The 20,734-nt window shown below is 40.5% G+C and overlaps 1 protein-coding gene across 2 annotated transcripts in view; it reads left to right on the top strand.

Annotated features, from left to right (window-relative positions):
• The first annotated feature begins 1,097 nt into the window (after positions 1–1,097).
• DIS1 (Actin-like ATPase superfamily protein) overlaps positions 1,098–20,734 on the top strand; it is a 334,160-nt gene continuing 314,523 nt past the window's right edge. Inside the window, exon 1 of one of the 2 annotated variants that reach the window (XM_089417307.1) lies at positions 1,098–1,385. In XM_089417307.1, the coding sequence (XP_089273433.1) occupies positions 1,339–1,385 (47 nt within the window). In that variant the 5' untranslated portion in view covers positions 1,098–1,338. The remainder of the gene's footprint in view (positions 1,386–20,734) is intronic. The other variant, XM_089417306.1, reaches the window with a different exon arrangement.

The following is a 20,734-nucleotide window of genomic DNA, read 5'->3' as shown; positions in this document are numbered from 1 at the left end:
GTACTTTCAATTACTTTAAGCCTAGATTATATGTGAGACTTTTTGGAGGGTTTTTCAGACAATCTTTCTAGTTAAAATTACCTAGAATCTGACAATCTTTCTAGTTAAAATTACTTAGAATCTCACAGTAATTTGCTAAAATCACGAGTTTGAGTTGGGCATTGTCCACACTTCGAGTGCCCCAAGGATTTTTCAATTTGCCGAAAAAATCCATTTAAACAACAAAAACAAAGATTTCCCTAAATTTGCTAAAATCACAAGTTTGAGTTAGGAACTCTCCACACTTCGAGTGCCCCAAGGATTTTTCAATTTGTTGAAAAAATCCATTTTAAACAACAAAAACAAAGATTTCCCTAAATTATTTTTCACCCGTTTCGATCCAAAAACTCCAAAAAGTCTCATAGGTAGACAACACCATCACTTTATCTTTGTATAAAGTGGAAGTAAAATTAAGGTGAAAATTGAAGTATTCTATTTATGGCTTACATTGATTTCTTTTTGTCATTGCTATTTTTTAAATTTATTATTGTAAGTATTATTTTATTATTTTTAAATGTAATATTACATGACAATATCTCCCTTAATGAGAAATAGGTAGTCTAATTAATAAACATTTTGACTCTTTTTAAGGTATTTCTCTCTATCAATTTTGCTTAAAGCCCACAATATTTTTAAAAATAGTAGTTTGAGTTTTGTAATTTGTAAAATTTTAGTGTCTTTGGAGTTTTTTTAAAGTGAATTCATTTATGCATTCAAAAACATATTTAAAAAAATAAAAACTCATAATCTTACCATTTTTTGTGTTGTTTAATCAAATTTTAAGAAAAAAACAAAAACATCTATTAATTACACTACCCTAATAAAAATATAAGAACCTTCTATCACACAAATGAAATAAAATGTTTAATAAATTTTTAATTTCTTTCAAAACATAAGAAATTTCAAATTCCAATCTGATCCAAAAATCCAAAACTATATGTCCAAATGCTCTAGTCCCACCTGCAACAAAAGGAGTTCACTTGGAACACAGAAGAAGTGAAGTAAAAGAAAGGAAAGCGAAACAAAAAACAAATTGTGTCACCAACCAACCCGTACGAACAAAGCAAAAACATTAGGCACAACGAAAGCCAAAGGTGAATGTGTACGACAAATGAAACTGGGATGCTGAAAGGCGAATAAAGTGAAAGTGAAAGTAAATGAAGTAAATTGAATTGAAACTCAGTGTTTGTGCTGACAGCAGCGGGGTTCGAACTTCAAACGGATGGATGCGCAGGAGGAGAGTAATTAGAAGAAAGCGGAGTCAGAGATCGGAGCAGATCCGAGGCCAAAGCTCTCCACATGGATGCTACATCTCGCCCCGCTGTTGTTATTGACAATGGCACCGGGTACGATTTATTTATGCACTTTTTAATTATTTTTAGTTAGTCGAATCTCTGATCCCACATTTAGCACATTTTCTTTTTGTAAATATCAGCATATATTCTTTGCCAAAGGAAGGAAATGGATTCATTTCCTTGAGTTCATCAAATTAAACCTCTGATCCGCAGAGGTGGGTGAAAAACTTCGGAGATTGAATAACGGGCTAGGGTTTGCTATCTTGTATGTGGGCTACTTAGGGTTTCTAAGGAGAACCAGACAGCTAAACCTCGGTTTTCATGGTATTGCAGAGGTGGAATAGACGAAAGCAATAAAGAAAAAATAAATTCTATTAATTCTCAAACGCAAAGTCGCTCTACTTGGCAAATCTAAAGTTCAGAGTCAACTCAGCTATTTAAAAAAAAATACATTAACATATATTAAAAGAAGTATGAGAACGTAAACTCGGCAAAACTCATCCTCTGGCCAACACCAAACTCGGCAAAACAATGGCAAAGCTCAAACTCAGGAAATCTTTTTTTTATTTTATTTTTCTTATTATTAAAACTTGCCTCCTCTTATCATGATGTGTCTAGCGTGCCTTACTCCTACCCGGGAGAAAGTGCAACCGGTCCAGAATCCTTCAGCTAATTAGCTGTGAGTAGTGGTATCTTTTCTGCCAAAGACTCCTGGGACTTGCATCTGTCCCCAGCCACTGGTCTGTGAGCTGACGCATGCCCAAACACAGGCTTTGCCATTGGAAAGACTTTGAACCCTGGTAATAATACTACTATCTTTTTGACCATAACTAAATCTGACTGATTTTCACCAGGGGTTTGATGGAGTTTTGGATCCACTAACTTCAGCTCAATTAGTGGAGTCGACACAGGAGTATTTGCAGAGATATAAAGAGTGCCGTTTCTATGCACACCAGTGACCAGAATGTCGGCAGTGGGACTCCTAAATATGATCGTTTATAAACCTCAAGAGAGTGTTTAGGGCTTCTCTTCATTCACTGAAAAACGAAATACGAAGACTAAATATACATAGAAGTTCTAGGACAATTCCTTTATGTGTTTTGATTTTCAATTGGAGTTTTAGGGTTCAAATTCAACCACACACTTAGTGTATACCCATGTTCCCTCTATAGCTTGTCGGCTCTGTAACAGTCTTGTGCATAACAATGGATGGGCAGGGTGACCCAGGGCATGCTCTAGATTGTCTCCCGGTCATTTAACTCACCTCTGTGTTCTCTAAGGAAATCGGAATTGGAATTGAAATAATATTCATGTCTAGGAATCACCAAAATAGGTCAATGGGAATTTAGAGTACAACATACACTAAGAGCTATAAATGGAGTGCATAACACATACTATCAAAAGAGATCAATTCTAAATCTAAATATAAATAAGCAACAGTTAGCCATAGCTAGCGAAAAGGGTAAACGGAAGCAGATAAGCTGCCCACAAATTAAAGGAGACCTAATTGCTCCCATCATCGACACCCATATGTGTGTCAGCTCATTGTTACAGAGCTAGAGCAAGATGAAAATATATGCAGTGGCTCGACAGCTGAAAGGGAGAAAGAACTCAGGATAACAGGTCAAAGGAAGTTCCCCCTTATGTTTCTTGATAAGACAAAAAGGATAGGCCTCTTCGGTTTATATCTTTACATGGTTGTCAGTGAAGATCAAATTAGACAAGATTGGGCAGAGCTATAAAACGAGATTTAGAAGACATGGAAGCAAGAAATAGAAACCACTGATAAATCGAAGAATCAATAAGAGAACAAGTCAACCATGATTATAGATGGAAAATGTAATAATAAAATAAGGAACAAAATCACTATAACTATTTATTTGCTCTAGAAGTAGAGTCAAGACACTTTGCAAAATATATTTGAAATCATAGAACATGGAAGTTGCCTGTCCTGTACAAGAATGAGCTCGTAAAATTTGTTCTTAAAGGTCCAGTATACTAGTTAGGCCGAGGGTACAACAAATTAATTCATTGATTTTATAAATCTCTATGCTAACTTTTTATCTAAACTAGTGTTTTTGGAGCCCAGAGTGAAGCATGGAGTAGGAGCTCTTGGAGTATTCATTCCCAAAACATCCAAGGAGCGAACTGTTCTAGGAGCATTTTATATATAATATATATTATTATATATTATAATGCATATATATTTTTGTATATTATAATGCATATATATTAAAAAAACCAGTGTTACATGGGGACAAGTTCTCGAGGGTAGGGGATGTGGTCCCCATTTTCCCTAGACTTGTGTACTCCAAAGGGGGTGTTTTCACATGTCCACTTTTGGGGATGCAAGGGATCAAAATAGGGAATGTGTAGATTTTCCACGAATTTCTGCTACTGCTTAATGAACAATTATGAACCTAGTACTATTCTTTAGACACATAAATTCTCTACTAGAGTGCAGCGGAATGGGAACAGAGAATAAAACACAGTCACACAATTCAAGACAATTTTTTTTACTAGGGAACCCAATGAGGAAAACTCTTTGCTTGTTTGAGAATTTTATTGATAGAAAAACTGACCAATAGATCTCTTACAAAATAACTTGTCTCAATAGAAACCAATCTGATTTCTCTGCTAGAACTAAGCTTGAAACACCTGCAAGACTGTTGATCTCTGCTGTCTGTTGAGAAATCAATACTAGTAGGATTAGGGTTACATGTCTCTTTCTTGATAATTACTTGTGAATTATGTTGGCTTCTTTTACTTATTTGTTATATTATCTTTCATCAAGCAATTACCAAATTATGTGTGCATGAAGATCACAAAAACACAAGACACAAGATGTAGGCACTTTGCCAGGGCAAAACCCCTATCTAGGGGAAAACCCAGTCAAAAATCTCTTCCTTCAATAGTTTTCCTTGAGACTCTTCAACCTAGACAAAGACCTCCTCCACACCAAGCCAACCTCTCCTTCTTCGATCCAACCTTCGACCTAGCAGCAACAACACTTCGACCCTAGCAACTTCGACTTGGCAGCTTTCAGCATCAACAACAACTTCGACCTTGACTAGGAGACTTCGATCTCCTAAACCAGCCCACATGAGAGAGAGAGAGAGACACCAAAACTTTGATTTTCTTCTTCCCTTCCTCCTTGACCAAACTCGCACTCCTTTTAGCCCCTTCCTTCAACTTCACACTTCTTCCCAACTTCCAGCTTCTAGCTTCAGATATCGAACTATGCTTGAGAGAGTGAGATGCTTAAATGAAGTCGAACTGCCTTGTATAAATAGCCTTCCAATGAGGTCGAATTGCCTTCCTTGAGGCCGACTTGGTATGGAGGTCACATAATTCATTTTTGACTCAAAAATAATTCTTCTTACATCGTTCGAAAGCCCAAGAAGGGTCTCATAAAATATACAATGACTCTAATGACTCTTTATTAATCCTAGGAGTCAACAATGTGGACTTTGACTAATAAAATGATGACCCAAGCATGAAACCCATGCTTTAATAAGTCATTGTGACAATAATAAAAATTCTTTTAACGAATATATTTTATGAAGACCGAACCTTGCTACATTTTTCAACACTCCCTCTTAACTAGGGAGGTATTTATATGGAAGATCTCAAGCTATATGAACTAAGAAGAGTTTAGGCACCGCAATGCCATGGACTAGATTCTTGACCAGGGCAATCTATCCAAGGTCTCCCATTAGTTTAGGCATTGCAATGCCACGAACTAGATTCCTGACCAGGGCAATCTATCCAAGTGGAACTAAGATGGACTAAAGCTTTCAGCGTCTCTAGGTACCATCAGGCTTACTTGCTAACCATCAACCCATGAATCTCAGTGCGTATCCGAGTTTAGAGCTCCATGACTAATGTGGCCCTCCCTACATTGGGAACTAGACATCAACACATAGTGCCAACCATATTTCCTCCTAGGCAATGTGTCTCCCTTGATTGTCTGTTGGGAGATACTGTAGCTTCACGATCCCATCCTGCACCAAGTTCCTAATGTAGTGGAACTTATTGTTGATATGCTTTGTCCTGGCATGAAACATGGGATCTCTAGACATCTTGATACAACTTTGATTTTCACAATTAATCATAGTAGGATCCAAAGGCTTCTCGAACAAATCTGTCATAAGCTTCCTTAACCATACATCCTCCTTTCCTACTTTACATGCAACCACGTACTTTGCTTCAACACTACTCATAGCAACATGATCTTGCTGTCTACTCATCCATGAGATCATGGCAAATCCCAAACTAAAGCATCCTCCGGTAGTGCTTCTTCCATCGGTCTCACTGCCACCCCAATTTGAATTTGTGAAGCCAATCAACTTGACTTCCTTGTTATTGTACTTTGGGCAGTGATGTATCATACCACGAAGATATCTCAATATATGCTTGGCAGCTATCTAGTGATCATGACGAGGCTCCAACTGAAACTGATTAAGGATGTTCACAATAAAACATATATCCAGCCTAGTATTTACCAGATACATCAGAGAACCCACCAACTGGCGATAGGAGGTAGGATCCACGAGACTTGAGTCGGAGCTCATCAACTTCTTGAGATTGGTGATCATAGGAGTAGTCACAGGCTTGGAATCCATCATCGCAAATTTTTGCAACAACTTGATGATGTACTTTCCTTGCCCCCCAACATATCTCCCCAGGATTTTGCCATACTTCTAGACCTAGGTAATAGTGCATCAGTGCTAGATCCTTCGTCTCAAATTCAGCTGCCAACATCTTCTTGCATTCTTGTATTCTTCTCTCCACACTTGTGATGAATAATGATTGGCTCATTATTTACAACCTTGAAGTAGATTAGGTTCAGCGGAACTCTTCACGAACCCAATTCTTAGAAGGTATGCATCCATTCTTGCATACCATGCCCTAGGAGCTTGCTTCAAACCATACAGGGCCTTCTTGAGTCTACAAACATGAGTGTCCCCGCCATTTACCTCAAAGCCTTCATGTTGCTGAATGTATCTTCCTCATCGATGGTCCCATTCAAAAATGCTGTCTTCATGTCCATTTGATGGATGTTCCATCCCATTGTAGAAGCCAACGAAACCAAAGATCTAATGGTAGTATACCTTGCAGTGGGTGCAAAAATTTCTTCATAATCTATGCCTTCCTTTTAAGAGAAAGCCCTTGCAACAAGTCTGGCGTTGTATTTATCTATGCTTCCATCAACAACGTGTTTGATCTTATAAATCCATTTTGAAGTGACAACCGATTTGTCACTAGGTCTAGGAATGATTTCCCAAACCCCGCTTCATGATGGATTGGTATTCTTCTTGCATAGCTTTCTTCCATACTTCTTGATGAGCAAATTCTTCAAATGTAGATGGTTTTGCTTCAATTAGGCTTGCCATATATGCAACATATCCATAATATCTCTTCGGCCTTTGCTTTCCCTAAAGGTTCCTTTCACAGCTCCATGACCTTCAACATCTTCAAGAGTGGCTTTTAACCAATTTGGCCTCTTCCTTGTGCTTGGTATGACCACAGGTTGAATAGGCTCACTTGGTCCTTCTTCTTCCTCTTGAATTGTAGGAGGGTTGTTGGGTTGTACTGCTTCTACTTCAAATATGGGTGGATCTTCGTCATTAGAATCAATAGGAATATCCTTCGATCTTTTGTAGGCTTGATTCTTGTCAAAAATAACGTCCCTGCTTACTTCAATGCTTCTCCCTTCCTTGATGTAGATTCTATATGCCTTTGAGGAGAGACTATAGCCAACAAAGGTCCCTTTGATGCTTGTAGAATCCAACTTCTTTTGTTTGTCTTTTGGAACATGGATACATGCAGGACTCCCAAAGATTCAGAGTTGGTCCACACTTGGCTTTTTTCTTGTTAATGCTTCCTCGAGTGTCATGTTATTGAGAATTTTATGAGGACTTATAATTTTTCTTTCGCACTCCATTTTGTTCGGGATAGTAGGGAACAATAAGCTCCCTCTTAATTTCTGCTCCTTTACAATATGCAATCAATTCTTTAGAAGTGTATTCCCCACCATTGTCGGATCTCAAAGTTTTTATCTTTCTTTTGGTTAGGGTTTCCATTTTGCATCTAAACTCCTTGAATTTCTCAAATACTTCATCCTTTGCTTGAGAAGATAGAGCCATGTCTTTCTAGACTCTAGAGTGATCATCAATAAATGTTACATAGTAAAGATGACCTCCAAGTGATTTGTCAGACATGGGCCCACACACATCATAATGTATGAGGTCTAATATTTCTTTAGACCTTGTTTCACTATTTGAAAATGGTTTTCTTGTATGTTTTCCGAAAGAGCATCCCTTGCAAACTCCTTCATGATCTTCTTTGATATCGGGGATGCCATTAACTAGATGTTTAAGAGTAGGAATGGCCTTCTAGTGAAGATGACCATATCTTCTATGCCATAGCTCAATAGGAGATATTTCCATATGAACTAGGGCTTGAGGAGGTGGTGTAATGACTCTATACAAACCTCCTTCATGAACTCCAATTTCCCTAGCTTTATCAATACTTGAATCCTTTCACCAGACCAAGACCTTTTCATCAACAAAAGCAACTCTATCCCCTTTATCTTCTAAGCAAGAAATTGAAAGCAAATTCTTTTTCAAACCTGGAACATATAATATGTTGTTGAGATGTAGTTTTGCTCCATTCTCCAACTTCAAAGATGTTGATCCCAGGCCTCTAACAACATAGCTTTTGTTGTCTCCCAATTCCACTGCATGGGAAGATGGTTCCTTTGATAGAGTTTGTAGTTGCTTACTTTCCCCTGTCATATGCCTTGATGCTCCACTGTCAATGATCCATGCATTATCATCATTAAGTGATTCTGTAAGTGCAACTAAGAACCTTTGACTCTTGATCTTGTTGAATAAGTAGTAGACAATCTTCTTGATCCATCTTCCTGTAGAAGTGAATCCCATTCTTATCATAGAGGGAGTAATCATTTCCTTCAAGCCAACGAGGTGATCTTCAATCTTTGTTGACCTTAGCTCTGATACCATGTTGAGAAGTCAATACTAGTAGGATTATGGTTAGATTTCTCTTTCTTGATAATTACTTGTGAATTATGTTGACTTCTTTTACTTATTTGTTTTATTATCTTTCATCAAGCAATTACCAAATTATGTGTGTATGAAGATCACGAAAAACACAAGACACAAGATGTAGGCACTCTGCCAAGGCAAAACCCCTATCTAGGGGAAAACCGAGTCAAAGATATCTTTCTTCAATAGTTTTCCTTGATACTCTTCAACCTAGACAAAGAGCTCCTCCACACCAAGCCAACCTCTCCTCCTTCGATCCAACCTTCGACCTAGCAACAACAACACTTCGACCCTAGCAACTTCGACTTGGCAGCTTCCAACATCAGCAACAACTTCTACCTTGACTAGGAGACTTCGATCTCCTAAACCAACCTACACGAGAGAGAGAGAGAGAGGGGGAGAGAGAGAGATATCAAAACTTCGATTTTCTTCTTCCCTTCCTCCTTGACCAAACTCGCACTCCTTTTAACCTCTTCCTTCAACTTCGCACTTCTTCCCAACTTCTAGCTTCCAACTTCAGATATCGAACTATGCTTGAGAGAGTGAGATGCTCAAATGAAGTCGAACTTCCTTGTATATATAGTCTTCCAATGAGGTCGAATTGCCTTCCTTGAGGCCGACTTGGTGTGGAGGTCACATAATTCATTTTTGACTCAAAAATAACTCTTTTTACATCGTTCTAAAGCCCAAGAAGGGTCTCATAAAATATACAATGACTCTAATGACTCTTTATTAATCCTAGGAGTCCACAATGGGGACTTTGACTAATAAAATGATGACCCAAACATGAAACCCATGCTTTAATGTTAAAATTGGCAACTAGGGCCAAACTCCACATGGGTCATCTTATTTATGACAGCTGATATTTTTCTTGGATTCCTCTCTCTGAGAGGTGTAGGATTAGGCTAAAGATCATCCGATTCTGACATGTACAAATAAAGATATTAATTTATTTATATTATGGACAAATTGTCAAGGTCGGCTAGCAAGCAAAACAGGCATTCAAACCCCCAGCTCATCCTCAATGTTGCATATAAAAGGAGGAGACCTCAAGTCATTTTATCATCATCTCATCTTCACACATCTCTCTCTCCTCACTTGATTGGGTACGCTAATTTGGGCAGCTATCTCTCACATGTGCGGAGGACATTTTTTGTTTCACTGCGTTGACCAATGTTGACTGAATTTCAGAGTCGGTATTTTGGGTTGCGTTGACCTCCTTTTGACTGCGGATTGGGTGAGGTATCTTCTCCTTGGCAGGCCGTAGATCTGGGCACTGAAATCAAGGTGATTTGACCTCTCATTTGACCAGCGTTGACTGCCCTAGGGTTGGCCGTAGTTTGACTTTTGTTGACCAGCTTTTGATTGGACTTTTTCAGACTGTTTTGGGCTGATTGGGCTTGCTGTTGGAGGCCGAAGTTGACTGGGTTTGATCGAGCTGTTTAGAGGAAGAATTCTGCCCTGTTTGACCAACATTGACTTTTCTAGTTAGGGCTTTTTGCTGCTGTCATAAATTATCAGATTTGTACTTTGTATTATCTCTCTCATTGTTGAACTATTGAAGAATATAAGAAGAATTGATCAAGGGTTTCCCCACATTGGGGTTTGTCCCTGGTTGGTGCCACATCTTGTGTCCTCTTATCTTGGCTTGTCTTCTACTGTTTATGTTTATGTTCTATCTACATTTTACTATCATGCTAATGTGATTGCTAAACTGGATATTGATATTGGGTTAATAAAGAAATTGAAGTAAATTGCTCTTAAGCATAGAACATACCATTGTTACCTAAAATTAATATGGTATCAGAGGTGAGGTGATGACAAAGCCCAAGCAAGAGCGAAAGAGCAATCACCAAAGACAGTTGGACAAGGACAAAAGGCTCAATGTGTTCCTCATCCCACTTCCTGGCTGAAGACAAGCTCCGTGAAAAATCTGACTATCATGGATGGAAGATGTCTCTTGATTTGACGTTGGAAGAACAAGAAGTGTTGGATTATGTGAAGGGTAAAATAACTGAGCCTCCTTCAAATGCACCGGCTACTGCGAAGAACAAGTACAATAAGGTTGAAGTCAAATCGAAGAAGATTATCAGAGATTCCATTGACAAGCGTCTGGTGGCCTACATCTCCGATTTGAACACCTCCAAGGAGATCTACGACAGGTTGGGCAGCATGTTCAAGGTTTGTGATGCAAATCAAATTTTATTTCTCAAAAGTAAGTTGAAGGATATTAAGAAGGGCAAGGATGAGGATATTCAATCCTACTTCTTAAAGATCACTGGGATCAAGAATGATCTACTTTCGGTTGGAGAGGTTATTCCTGACAGGGAACTTACTATCACTACCCTTGGAGGACTTCCACCCAAGTGGTATATATTTAGAACCACTATTCTCAATAATGATCGAATTCCAGGGTTTGAAGAATTGATGTCGAGATGCATTCAAGAAGAAACAAGAATGGTAGAGCAAGAAATGCCTTCTAATAGAAGCAACTCCACTGCTTTCTCCGCTCATGCCAAAAGGAGAAATAATACAAGGTCTAAAGGTCATTTCAATGGAAAGCCTAGATCTAAGGGTGGAAGGAAGGGCAAGTGCTTTATTTGCAATAAGTTCGGCCACCATGCAAGGGAGTGTCCAAATAGAAGGGACACATCACATGATGATGATCACAATCATTTCAAGGGCAACTTCAACAACAACAATCAAAGGAATGGCAGGTTCAATGGCAAAGAAAAAAGGATTGCGGGACATTAAGGAAATGATCGACCCTCTAAGAAAGCAAGGAACTCCAGGTATGAAGAATCAAATGTTGTTAACAATAAGCAAAAGGAATACTGTCTTATATCGGCCCTCTCCACTACCTCTCCACCGGACACTTTGGGGAATTGGCTAATTAATAGTGGTGCCTCAAGGCACGTCACCGGATACAAGGAAGCTCTCTCTAATCTGATAGAGAAGGAGACAAACGTGGAGATTATTCTTGGAGACGATGCCACCTATCCCGTGAAGGGAGTAGGGAATGTTACCCTTCAATTGAATCAAGGTAACATTATTCATTTACAAGAAGTTCTATATGTACTTGATCTCAAGAAGAACCTGGTGTCCATTTCGGCAATGGAAGACAAAGGATACAAGGTGGCATTCATCGATGGAAAGGTACATGTTTGGAAAATGAATTTTAAAGATGCTTTTACTCTTGGGTTCAGGGTTGACACTTTGTATCAAGTTGGAGGAAGTCCATTGGGAGCCATGTCTTGCGACACATCTCTACAATCTAAACTATGGCATAGGATGTTTGCCCATCTTCATTATAAGGCTCTACCCAATGTGAGACAGATGGTGATAGGTATGCCCGAGTTCAAAGTAGAGCATGAAGGTGTATGTCCGGGATGTGCCAAAGGAAAACTTACAAAGGGACCATTCCCCTTAAGTAATAGCAAGGCCACAAATATATTGCAGTTGATCCACTCCGACATATTTGGTATGATGCCTGTACACTCTTTGGGAGGATACTTATATTATCTCACCTTTACGGATGATTATTCTTGCAAGACTTGGATCTACTTCTTGAAAAAGAAGGATGAAGTGTTCACCTGGTTCCGACACTTCAAAGCCATGTTCGAAAATCAGTCCGAGAAGAGAATTAAGATATTGACGACTGATAATGGGATTGAGTATGAATCAAATGAATTCCATGATTATTGCAGAGAAGCTGGCATTAAGAGGGAGACTAGAACACCATACACTCTCGAATAGAATGGTGTGGCTGAAAGGATGAATCGTATTATTGTAGAAGCTGTTCGTGCCATGCTTCATGATCAAGGGCTTCCGAATTTCTTATGGGCCGAAGCTGCAAATACCACTGTGTATATTCAAAACTGATGCCTTCACAAGCATTGGACTCCAAGACTCTCGAAGAAATGTTCACTGGTAAGAAACTCGATGTCTCTCATTTTAGAATTTTTGGAAGTCCCGTATATTTTCAAGTGCCGAAAGAGAAAAGAAGCAAATTGGGTGCATCAGGGAAGAAAGGAATCTTTGTGGGCTATAGTGAAAATTCTAAGGGCTATAGAATTTATGTGGCTGGTCAAAGGTAAGTTGAGATAAGTCATGATGCCACCTTTGACGAAGATATGGCCCTTAGCAAGATCAACAACCTTCATATCCCAAGGAAGGACAAAGAAGTTGACACTGGAAAACATGGTGAAAAAGAGGACGAAACAATGCCTGATGTTGATGAACCTATGGATCATATTGATCCTCCTCCCCAAGAGCCCTCCTCCAAGAGGAGACCCTCATGGCTTAGGGAGACTCTCGAAGACGCCGAGAGACATATTGCACCAAGGGGGACTTTTCGTGAGAGCAAAAAGCCGAACAGGTATCAAGGATACTTGACCGTCATGAGCACTATCATTCAAAATGAGTCTTCATCATTTGAAGAAGCCGTGAAGCAACAAGTATGGAAGTATGCTATGAATGGAGAATACGAGTCTATTATGAAGAATGATGTCTGGGATGTTGTCCCTAGACTCCAGGACAACTTGGTTGTCACCTCTAAGTGGCTCTACAAAATCAAGCATGGAGCTGATGGAAGTGCAAAAAAGTTCAAGGCTGGCTTTGTTGCTCGAGGCTTCTCTCAAAAGGAAGGTGTAGATTACGATGAGATATTTGCACCTATTGCCCGATACACCACCATCTGCTCGATCATAGCCCTTGCTGCCTCGCAAGGATGGAACCTACATCAGATGGATCTCAAGACCGCTTTCTTGCATGGTTCGATTAAAGAGGAAGTTTATGTGGAACAACCCGAGGGGTTTGAGGTTCATGACCGGGTATCTCATGTATGTAGGTTGAAGAAATCTCTCTATGGCTTGAAGCAAGCACCCCCGGCTTGGTATGAGAGGATTGATAGCTATTTGATGAAGCTGAGATTCACTAGAAGTGAACCCGATCCGAACCTTTACTTTAAAGTTGAAAATGATAAACCTCTCATACTGGTACTTTATGTGGACGACCTCTTTCTGACAGGTGCAGATCCTCTCATTCACAAATGTAAGAGGGAGTTGGCTTTTGAATTTGAGATGAAGGACCTAGGATTGATGCACTACTTCCTAGGGTTGGAGGTTTGGCAATTGCCAGGAGAAATTTTCCTATCTTAAGGAAAATATGTTGTGAAGATATTGGAAAGATTTAGGATGGTGGACTGCAAGCCTGTGACTACTTCGATGGAACTTAACTTCAAGAAGTTATGTGGTAGTGTTGCCGAACCAGAATTGGGAAATGGTTCTGAGTATCGTCAACTCATAGGAGCGATGATGTTCTTGGTGAACTCTCGTACAGACATATGTTTTGCAGTTAATACGTTGAGCCAATATATGGTTGAGCCTCATCATATATGTTGGATTGGTGCCAAGAATCTTCTAAGATATCTTCGGGGCACAATCACTCATGGACTGAGATACACAACCAGAGATGTGAGGTTGCATGGTTATTCTAATGCTGATTGGGCTGGCAGTGTGGCGGATCGCAAGAGCACTTCTGGATGCTGTTTTTCATTGGGTTCTACTTCGGTATCCTGGATGAGCAGGAAGCAGAAATCGGTTGCCTTGAGCACCGCTGAGGCCAAATACATAGCTGCTAGTATGGCCTCCTGTGAAGCTATCTGGTTGAGGAAGCTCTTCAGTGAGCTGTTTGGACATGTGCTGGATACCACTGTGATCCTCTGTGACAACCGGAGTGGGATCCGATTACTAGAGAATCCCATATTTCATGATTGCTCCAAGCACATAGATATCATGTACCACTTTATCCGGGATATGGTACAACGAGGAGCAATAAGGCTCCATCACATTGGGATTGATGAGCAGGTTGCCGATATTCTGATAAAGCCCCTGGGGAAGGTCAAGTTATTAGCCTTCCGAGAATGACTTGGAGTCGTGGAGAGACCCTCTTTTGAGGGTCCTGTATGATATGGACATTGAGCTCTGGGAGCTCCAGGGGGCTTGGGGTACTTCTTGGAGCGATGAGCAACCATAGGGTGAGTGGTTCAGCCTTCCCCTGTGATACCCTTGGCGACATGTAGGCAGGATGAGTGGTTCATCCTTCTCCTGCTGAGACATCCTACCCATGCAGTCTGGGACTCATGGGAAGTACCTCTCATGTGGCCAATGAGTAGGGAAATGAGGATAGGGACCATAGTAGTACCGATGGACGCATTGTGTACTACTGTAGTCCCTATGCTAGGATGACCAATATTGATCTGGGACCAATTGGAACTGACTTCGGGTCAATAAAAGTGCTATGAGACACTCTTTTGGTTGGAACTAACTTCGGGTCAATAAAAGTGGTATGAGACACTCTTTTGGTTGGAACTGACTTCGGGTCAGTAAGAGTGGTATGAGACACTCCCTTTTATCTAGGACTGACTTCGGGTCAGTGGAGAATGGTATGATACATTCTCGATCACTTCTTCTTCTTCATAGTTCAGCAAAATGATGGCAGAGATAGTACCGACTGGCAGATGGAGTTCTCCCTAGTTGAGAGGGAGTGTTAAAATTGGCAACTAGGGACAAACTCCACATGGGTCATCTTATTTATGACAGTTGATATTTTTCTTGGATTCCTCTCTCCAAGAGGTGTAGGATTTGTTGATTTGGGGTAGCATCAGTTGTGCTTTAGCCACGAAATTTGGTGGAGAGATTAGGACACATGAGATTTCCAATACCCAGAAAGGGTTTGGGCAGATTCTAAACAGTTAGGGAGATATTAAAATAATTAATATTTTTAATGGAGTCCCTAAGTCTAAACTTTGGGAAATCAAAATATTAATGTGAATTAATATAAAACTGTGTTAGAATGGTCCAAAAGACATGGATCAAGCCAGATCTAATCTTAGCCATTGATTAGGGACTTAATCTCGATCGTTGATTTGTCAACGAGAAAAGTATAAGAGGAGGCTTGAGGGCCACTTGGAGAATACACCAGGGTGATTAGTCATTCCATTCTCTAGAGTGGGGTTTGCTAAGAGAGATAGAATCAGTGATCAGTTGCAGCGAGGGGTAGTGAGTACGAGGCAGAGAGGAAGGGACAGTGCCGAGAGAGTAGCGCAGAGCAGAGAGAGGCAGACACAGAGTCAGAGGGAGCCATGCAGAGGCAGCAGAGACTGCGCAGAGACAGAAGGGCCTGCATCATCCACGCAGGGGTTGCAGGAGTGACGCAAAGAGCTAGAGAGGCTGCGTAGAGCCTCAGTAGGCTGACGTATAGGCCAGCAGGGCTGACGCTGAGCTTTAGATTGTGTTGGAGAGGGATTTCGTGGAGCAGGCTTTCCGAATATCTGTTTCCGAAGAGAGGTATTGCTGCTAGGTTGTTTATCTCTGTTGGGTTAGCCAGTTTGGCACCTAGTGTACTCAGAAAAGAATTGCTTAATAATAAAACCCTCAGATAGCTGCACTGGGGACTTTAGTCCAAAAATAACGGTGTCATTTGCGTGCTTGTTTCTGTTTCCTTCAGTTGATGATCTGTAATGTGTTGAGCATACACTTGTATTTATTTTCAGTGTTTACATGGTAAATAACTTGTTAATTAATAGAACAAGTAGGTAGGAATAAATCAGTGAAGTGCATGGAGGGTTTCTAACTGGTAGACTTAGAAACTTCAATAGGATTGATCTAAAGATCATCCGATTTTGACATATACAAATAAAGATATGAATTTATTTATATTATGGACAAATTGCCAAGGTCGGCCAATAAGCAAAACAGGCATTGAAACCCCCGGCTCATCCTCAACGTTGCATATAAAAGGAGGAGACCTCAGGTCATTTTATCACCATCTCATCTTCACACATCTCTCTCTCCTCACTTGATTGGGTACGCTAATCTGGGCAACTATCTCTCACAGGTGCGAAGGAAGGAGGACGTTTTCTGTTTGACTGTTTGATTGTGTTGACCGAATTTCAGAGGCTGTATTTTGGGCTGCGTTGACCAGCGTTGACCTCCTTTTGACTATGGATTGGGTGAGGTATCTTCTCCTTGGCAGGCTTCAGATTTGGGCACTGAAATCAAGGTGATATGACCTCTCATTTGACCAACGTTGAATGCCCTAGGGTTGGCCGCAATTTGACTTTCGTTGAGCAACTTTGGACCGGACTTTTTCGGATTGTTTTGGGTTGATTGGGCTTGTTGTTGGAGGCCGAAGTTGACTGGGTTTGACCGAGCTGTTTAGAGGAAGAATTCTGCCCTGTTTGACTAGAGTTGACTTTTCTAGTTAGGGCTTCTTGCCGTTGTCATAAATTATTAGATTTGTAATTTGTACTATCTCTCTCTTGGCTGAACTATTGAAGAATATAAGAAGAATTGATCAAGGGTTTCCCCACATTTGAGTTTGTCCCTGGCTGGTGCCACATCTTGTGTCCTCTTGTCTTGGCTTGTCTTCTATTGTTTATGTTTATGTTCTATCTATTTTACTATCATGCTGATGTGATTACTAAACTAGATATTGATATTGGGCTAATAAAGAAATTGAAGTAAATTGCTCTTAAGCGTAGAACATACCATTGTCACCTAAAATTAACATTTAATAAGTCATTGTAACAATAATAAAAATTCTTTTGGCAAATACATTTTATGAAGATCGAACCTAGTTACATTTTTCACCACTACCCTCTACCAATCTGTGCACAAGCTTCTCTTGCACACTCTTTCTCTCGTAAGCTCCGCGCACAAAATCGTGCTTCCTATTGCTTGGTCTCACGAACTCGTGCTCGCCAAAGCAATGGTTAATCTTGTGCCTTCGCTCCTTTTAAAGCAATTCGAATGGCTAAAATTAGTGAGTTTCTAATTATGGAAAGTGCTTTTGTGATTGATGAGTTAGCATGAGTTAAATACTCTTGCAACTCGTCCTATTTGAAGTCAACCACTTGAAACTCAATCACTCATGCTTTTCATCAATGAAATCACACTAGAAGATCGAAACTCGACCTTCAACTTCAACACATCAGTTAACTGCCTCATGCACTCTTAATTTTTAAGGTAACTCCTAAATTTTAGGAACTTGGCCACGTAAAAAAAGAACTCAACTTTGACTCCTTGAATTAAGGTACAAATCAAGGAATCATTTTTTTCTCGCTAATTTTCAACACTCCCTCTTAGTGAGGAAGGTGTTCCTGGAAGAACCTCGTCCACCTGGATCTATCTTCAACTCTACCAAGTTCTTGGTTGTTGCAACTGCTCCCTATAAACTAGAAGATTTCTTTGCTTTCTTTTGTGGAACCTGCTTTGAAGACTTGTTCTTTCCCACCATGCTGTACGAGTCCACCACTTTAGTCATAAGTTCCATGCACCTTGTGTACCTTTGTGTCTGCTTCTTGATGCTGGGAGACTCAACTCTATTTTGATCTCCCTTAACCAAATTCTCTCTTTGCTTGGTTCAAACTTTCCATATACTGAAAGTCTAACTAAGTGGCTGTCTCCACACACCCTAGGCTGCGGTCCTCATCATTATCATCATCCTCCTGCTAGTCGGCCCAACTGCCAACTAGCTTAGACTGAAACTGAGATAGTGGCTGAGACTCCATCTTGAGAGCTCTATCATGCTCTCGCTCAACCACCACTTCTCTACTCTGAGCACTCACTGCCTTGCTGCTCAAGGCCACATCTGTCTCTACCTACAACTTGTAGAGATTTTTCACCCTCACACCTATGTACTTCTTGCATCTAGAAGCTAAGTGTTGGAGGTACGCCTTATCTTTGTTGAAGATGATATCATATCCCTTGTCCTCAAGGGTAGCTACCGAAACAAGATTCTGCCTCAATCCTGGAACATAGAGAACATCTTTGAGATGAAGAGGATTACCTAACTCCCTCTGAAAACTAACAGTACCAACTCCTCTAGCTGCATACTGACCATCATCTCCTAGCCCAATCTGAACTTGCGCGTCCTTCTCCTTCAGGTGGTTGAAACTCTTCCTGTTCCGGTCATGTGGAAGGAAGCCCCTGGATCAATATACCATATACTGCTATCTGTTGAGCTTGCCATGCAGGCAATCAATGAGAAAAATTTCTCGAACTGGGCAAAAATGTCATCTACATTCGCTGATGCAAGAACATTATCCTTCTCGGCCCCCTTCTTCTTTCCAGGACACTTAGAAGCATAGTGTCCATCTCATGGCAATGGAAGCACTTGATCTTACTTAGATCCTTCTTCTTGCCCTTCTCATTGGACCCAACCTCTCCTTGGCCCTTCTTGCCCTTAGCCTTGCTACCCTTGCCTGCTAGGGCATAGTTCTCGTCCTTTGTCATAACTGATCTTCCTTCTATGGTTGCTCTTCGGATCTCTTCTTGTATGGAGTCAGACCAAAACCTTTCCCAATTTGGGAAGTTCTCTCTCCCACTAACAGCATCCTGGAACCCTTTCCACGACTTGTGAAGTCCAAGTAAGGCAAAACTCACAAGATCATGATCAGATACAACCTCGCCACCCCACCTAGTTCATCTCGTACCTGAGTGAAACTTGACAAATATGGGACGATCTACTCATCCTTGTTCATCTGGATACTCCTCAACTTCTCCTTAAGAGCAAGCTTCTTGGTATCATTGGTACTTTGATACAACTTCAGGATTGTATCGTACATCTCATACACTGTCTTCTTCTCATGGATATGAGGCACTATATGATCTTTGACCCCTTCTAGAATGATCCTCTTTGCCTTGATATCATTCTTATTATGCTGGGCCAATTGTTGGGCATCTTGTGGTGGTGGGATAGCCTGCTTCATGAATTCTCTCACACCATTATCTTCCAACACTATCATAATCCTCCCTTTCCAAGCTATGAAGTTCGATGCTCCCTCTAGACAGTGATCTGCTCTCAACCCTTGGTAAGCCATCCTGCTTCCCCTGAGAGCTCTCTAAAAAACTTGCCCACTAACAGTCTTGTAGTCCTTCACAAGAACTGTACTAGGGCCTGTACAACTGCCTCTTCTAGCAGACGTAATAATCCTTCATAGGTTTGCACTTAGGGCTCCTTTTGACACCTACTAGCAGCCCTCCTTACTGCTCTTAAGATGCCAAACAACCTGTCCAACCCGGACTCAACACCTAGCATCCATCAATCACAAGAGAGACAAACACAACTATTTCAAGATGTTATCAGTTGCCTTGAAAACTCCACGGATCTGTGCATGTACTGATGTGATCTGCTCACTGTTTAGGGCGTATGCACTTGCTCTAACTCAGGCTCTTCAACCTTCTCCACAACCTGGTATAATCTTCTCCAATCCTCTGCACAGGTATGTTGACTAATGCTGCTTCCCTCCAACAACTTCCCTGAACCTTCGTACCTACAAAAAAGGTGCCTTCGACACTCTACACTTTGCTGTGATTGAGGTTCGGCCTCCTACAAGGAAACAAACTTCTGCAACCTTGAATTTCAGAGAGACATATACCAAAACATGCTCAATTTTTCTCCAGTCTCGGTTAGCCTCCTTCCTACCTTGGCAATCCAGATCACGAGAAAGAGACACAAACTTGACCCTTTTCTCTACTTCAGATGCTCCTGTAGAATGCGACTGCCTTGATCAGATGCACCTGTGACAATCTTAATTCTGTTCTAGGTGCTTTGGTACCATGTAGATTTTCCATGAATTTCTGCTACTGCTTAATGAACAATTCTAAACCTAGTTGTATTCATAAGACACAAAAATTCTCTACTGGAGTGCAGCATAATAGAAATAGATAATAAAACACAGTCACGCAATTCAAGACACTTTTTTTTACTAGGGAACCCAACTGGGAAAACCCTCTGCTTGTTTGAGAATTTTATTGATAGAAAAACTGATCAATAGATCTCTTACAAAACAACTGTGTCTCAATAGAAACCAATCTGATTTCTCTGCTAGAACTAAGCTTGAAACCCCTGCATGACTGTTGATCTCTGCTGCCCTCTACCAATCTGTGCACAAGCTTCTCTTGCACACTCTTCCTGTCACAAGCTCCACACACAAACTCGTTCTTCCTATTGCTTTGTCTCACCAACTTGTGCTCACTAAAACAATGATTAATCTTGTGCCTTTGTTCCTTTTAAAGCAATTCGAATGGCTAAAATTAGTGAGTTTCTAATTAAGGAAAGTACTTTTGTGATTGATGAGTTAGCATGAATTAACTACTCATGCAACTTGTCCTATTTCAAGCCAACCACTTGAAACTCAATCACTGATGCTTTTCCTCAATCAACTCGCACTAGAAGATCAAAATCGACCTTCAACTTCAACACATCAGTTAACTGCCTCATGCACTCCTAATTTTTAGGGAAACTCCTAAATGTTAGGAACTT

This window comes from Pinus tabuliformis, chromosome 3_2 (assembly GCF_031772625.1).
Source record: "Pinus tabuliformis cultivar Carrire ecotype Pingquan chromosome 3_2, CPIR1, whole genome shotgun sequence".
NCBI lineage: Eukaryota > Viridiplantae > Streptophyta > Pinopsida > Pinales > Pinaceae > Pinus > Pinus tabuliformis.
This window is presented reverse-complemented; position numbering and strand designations above follow the sequence as displayed.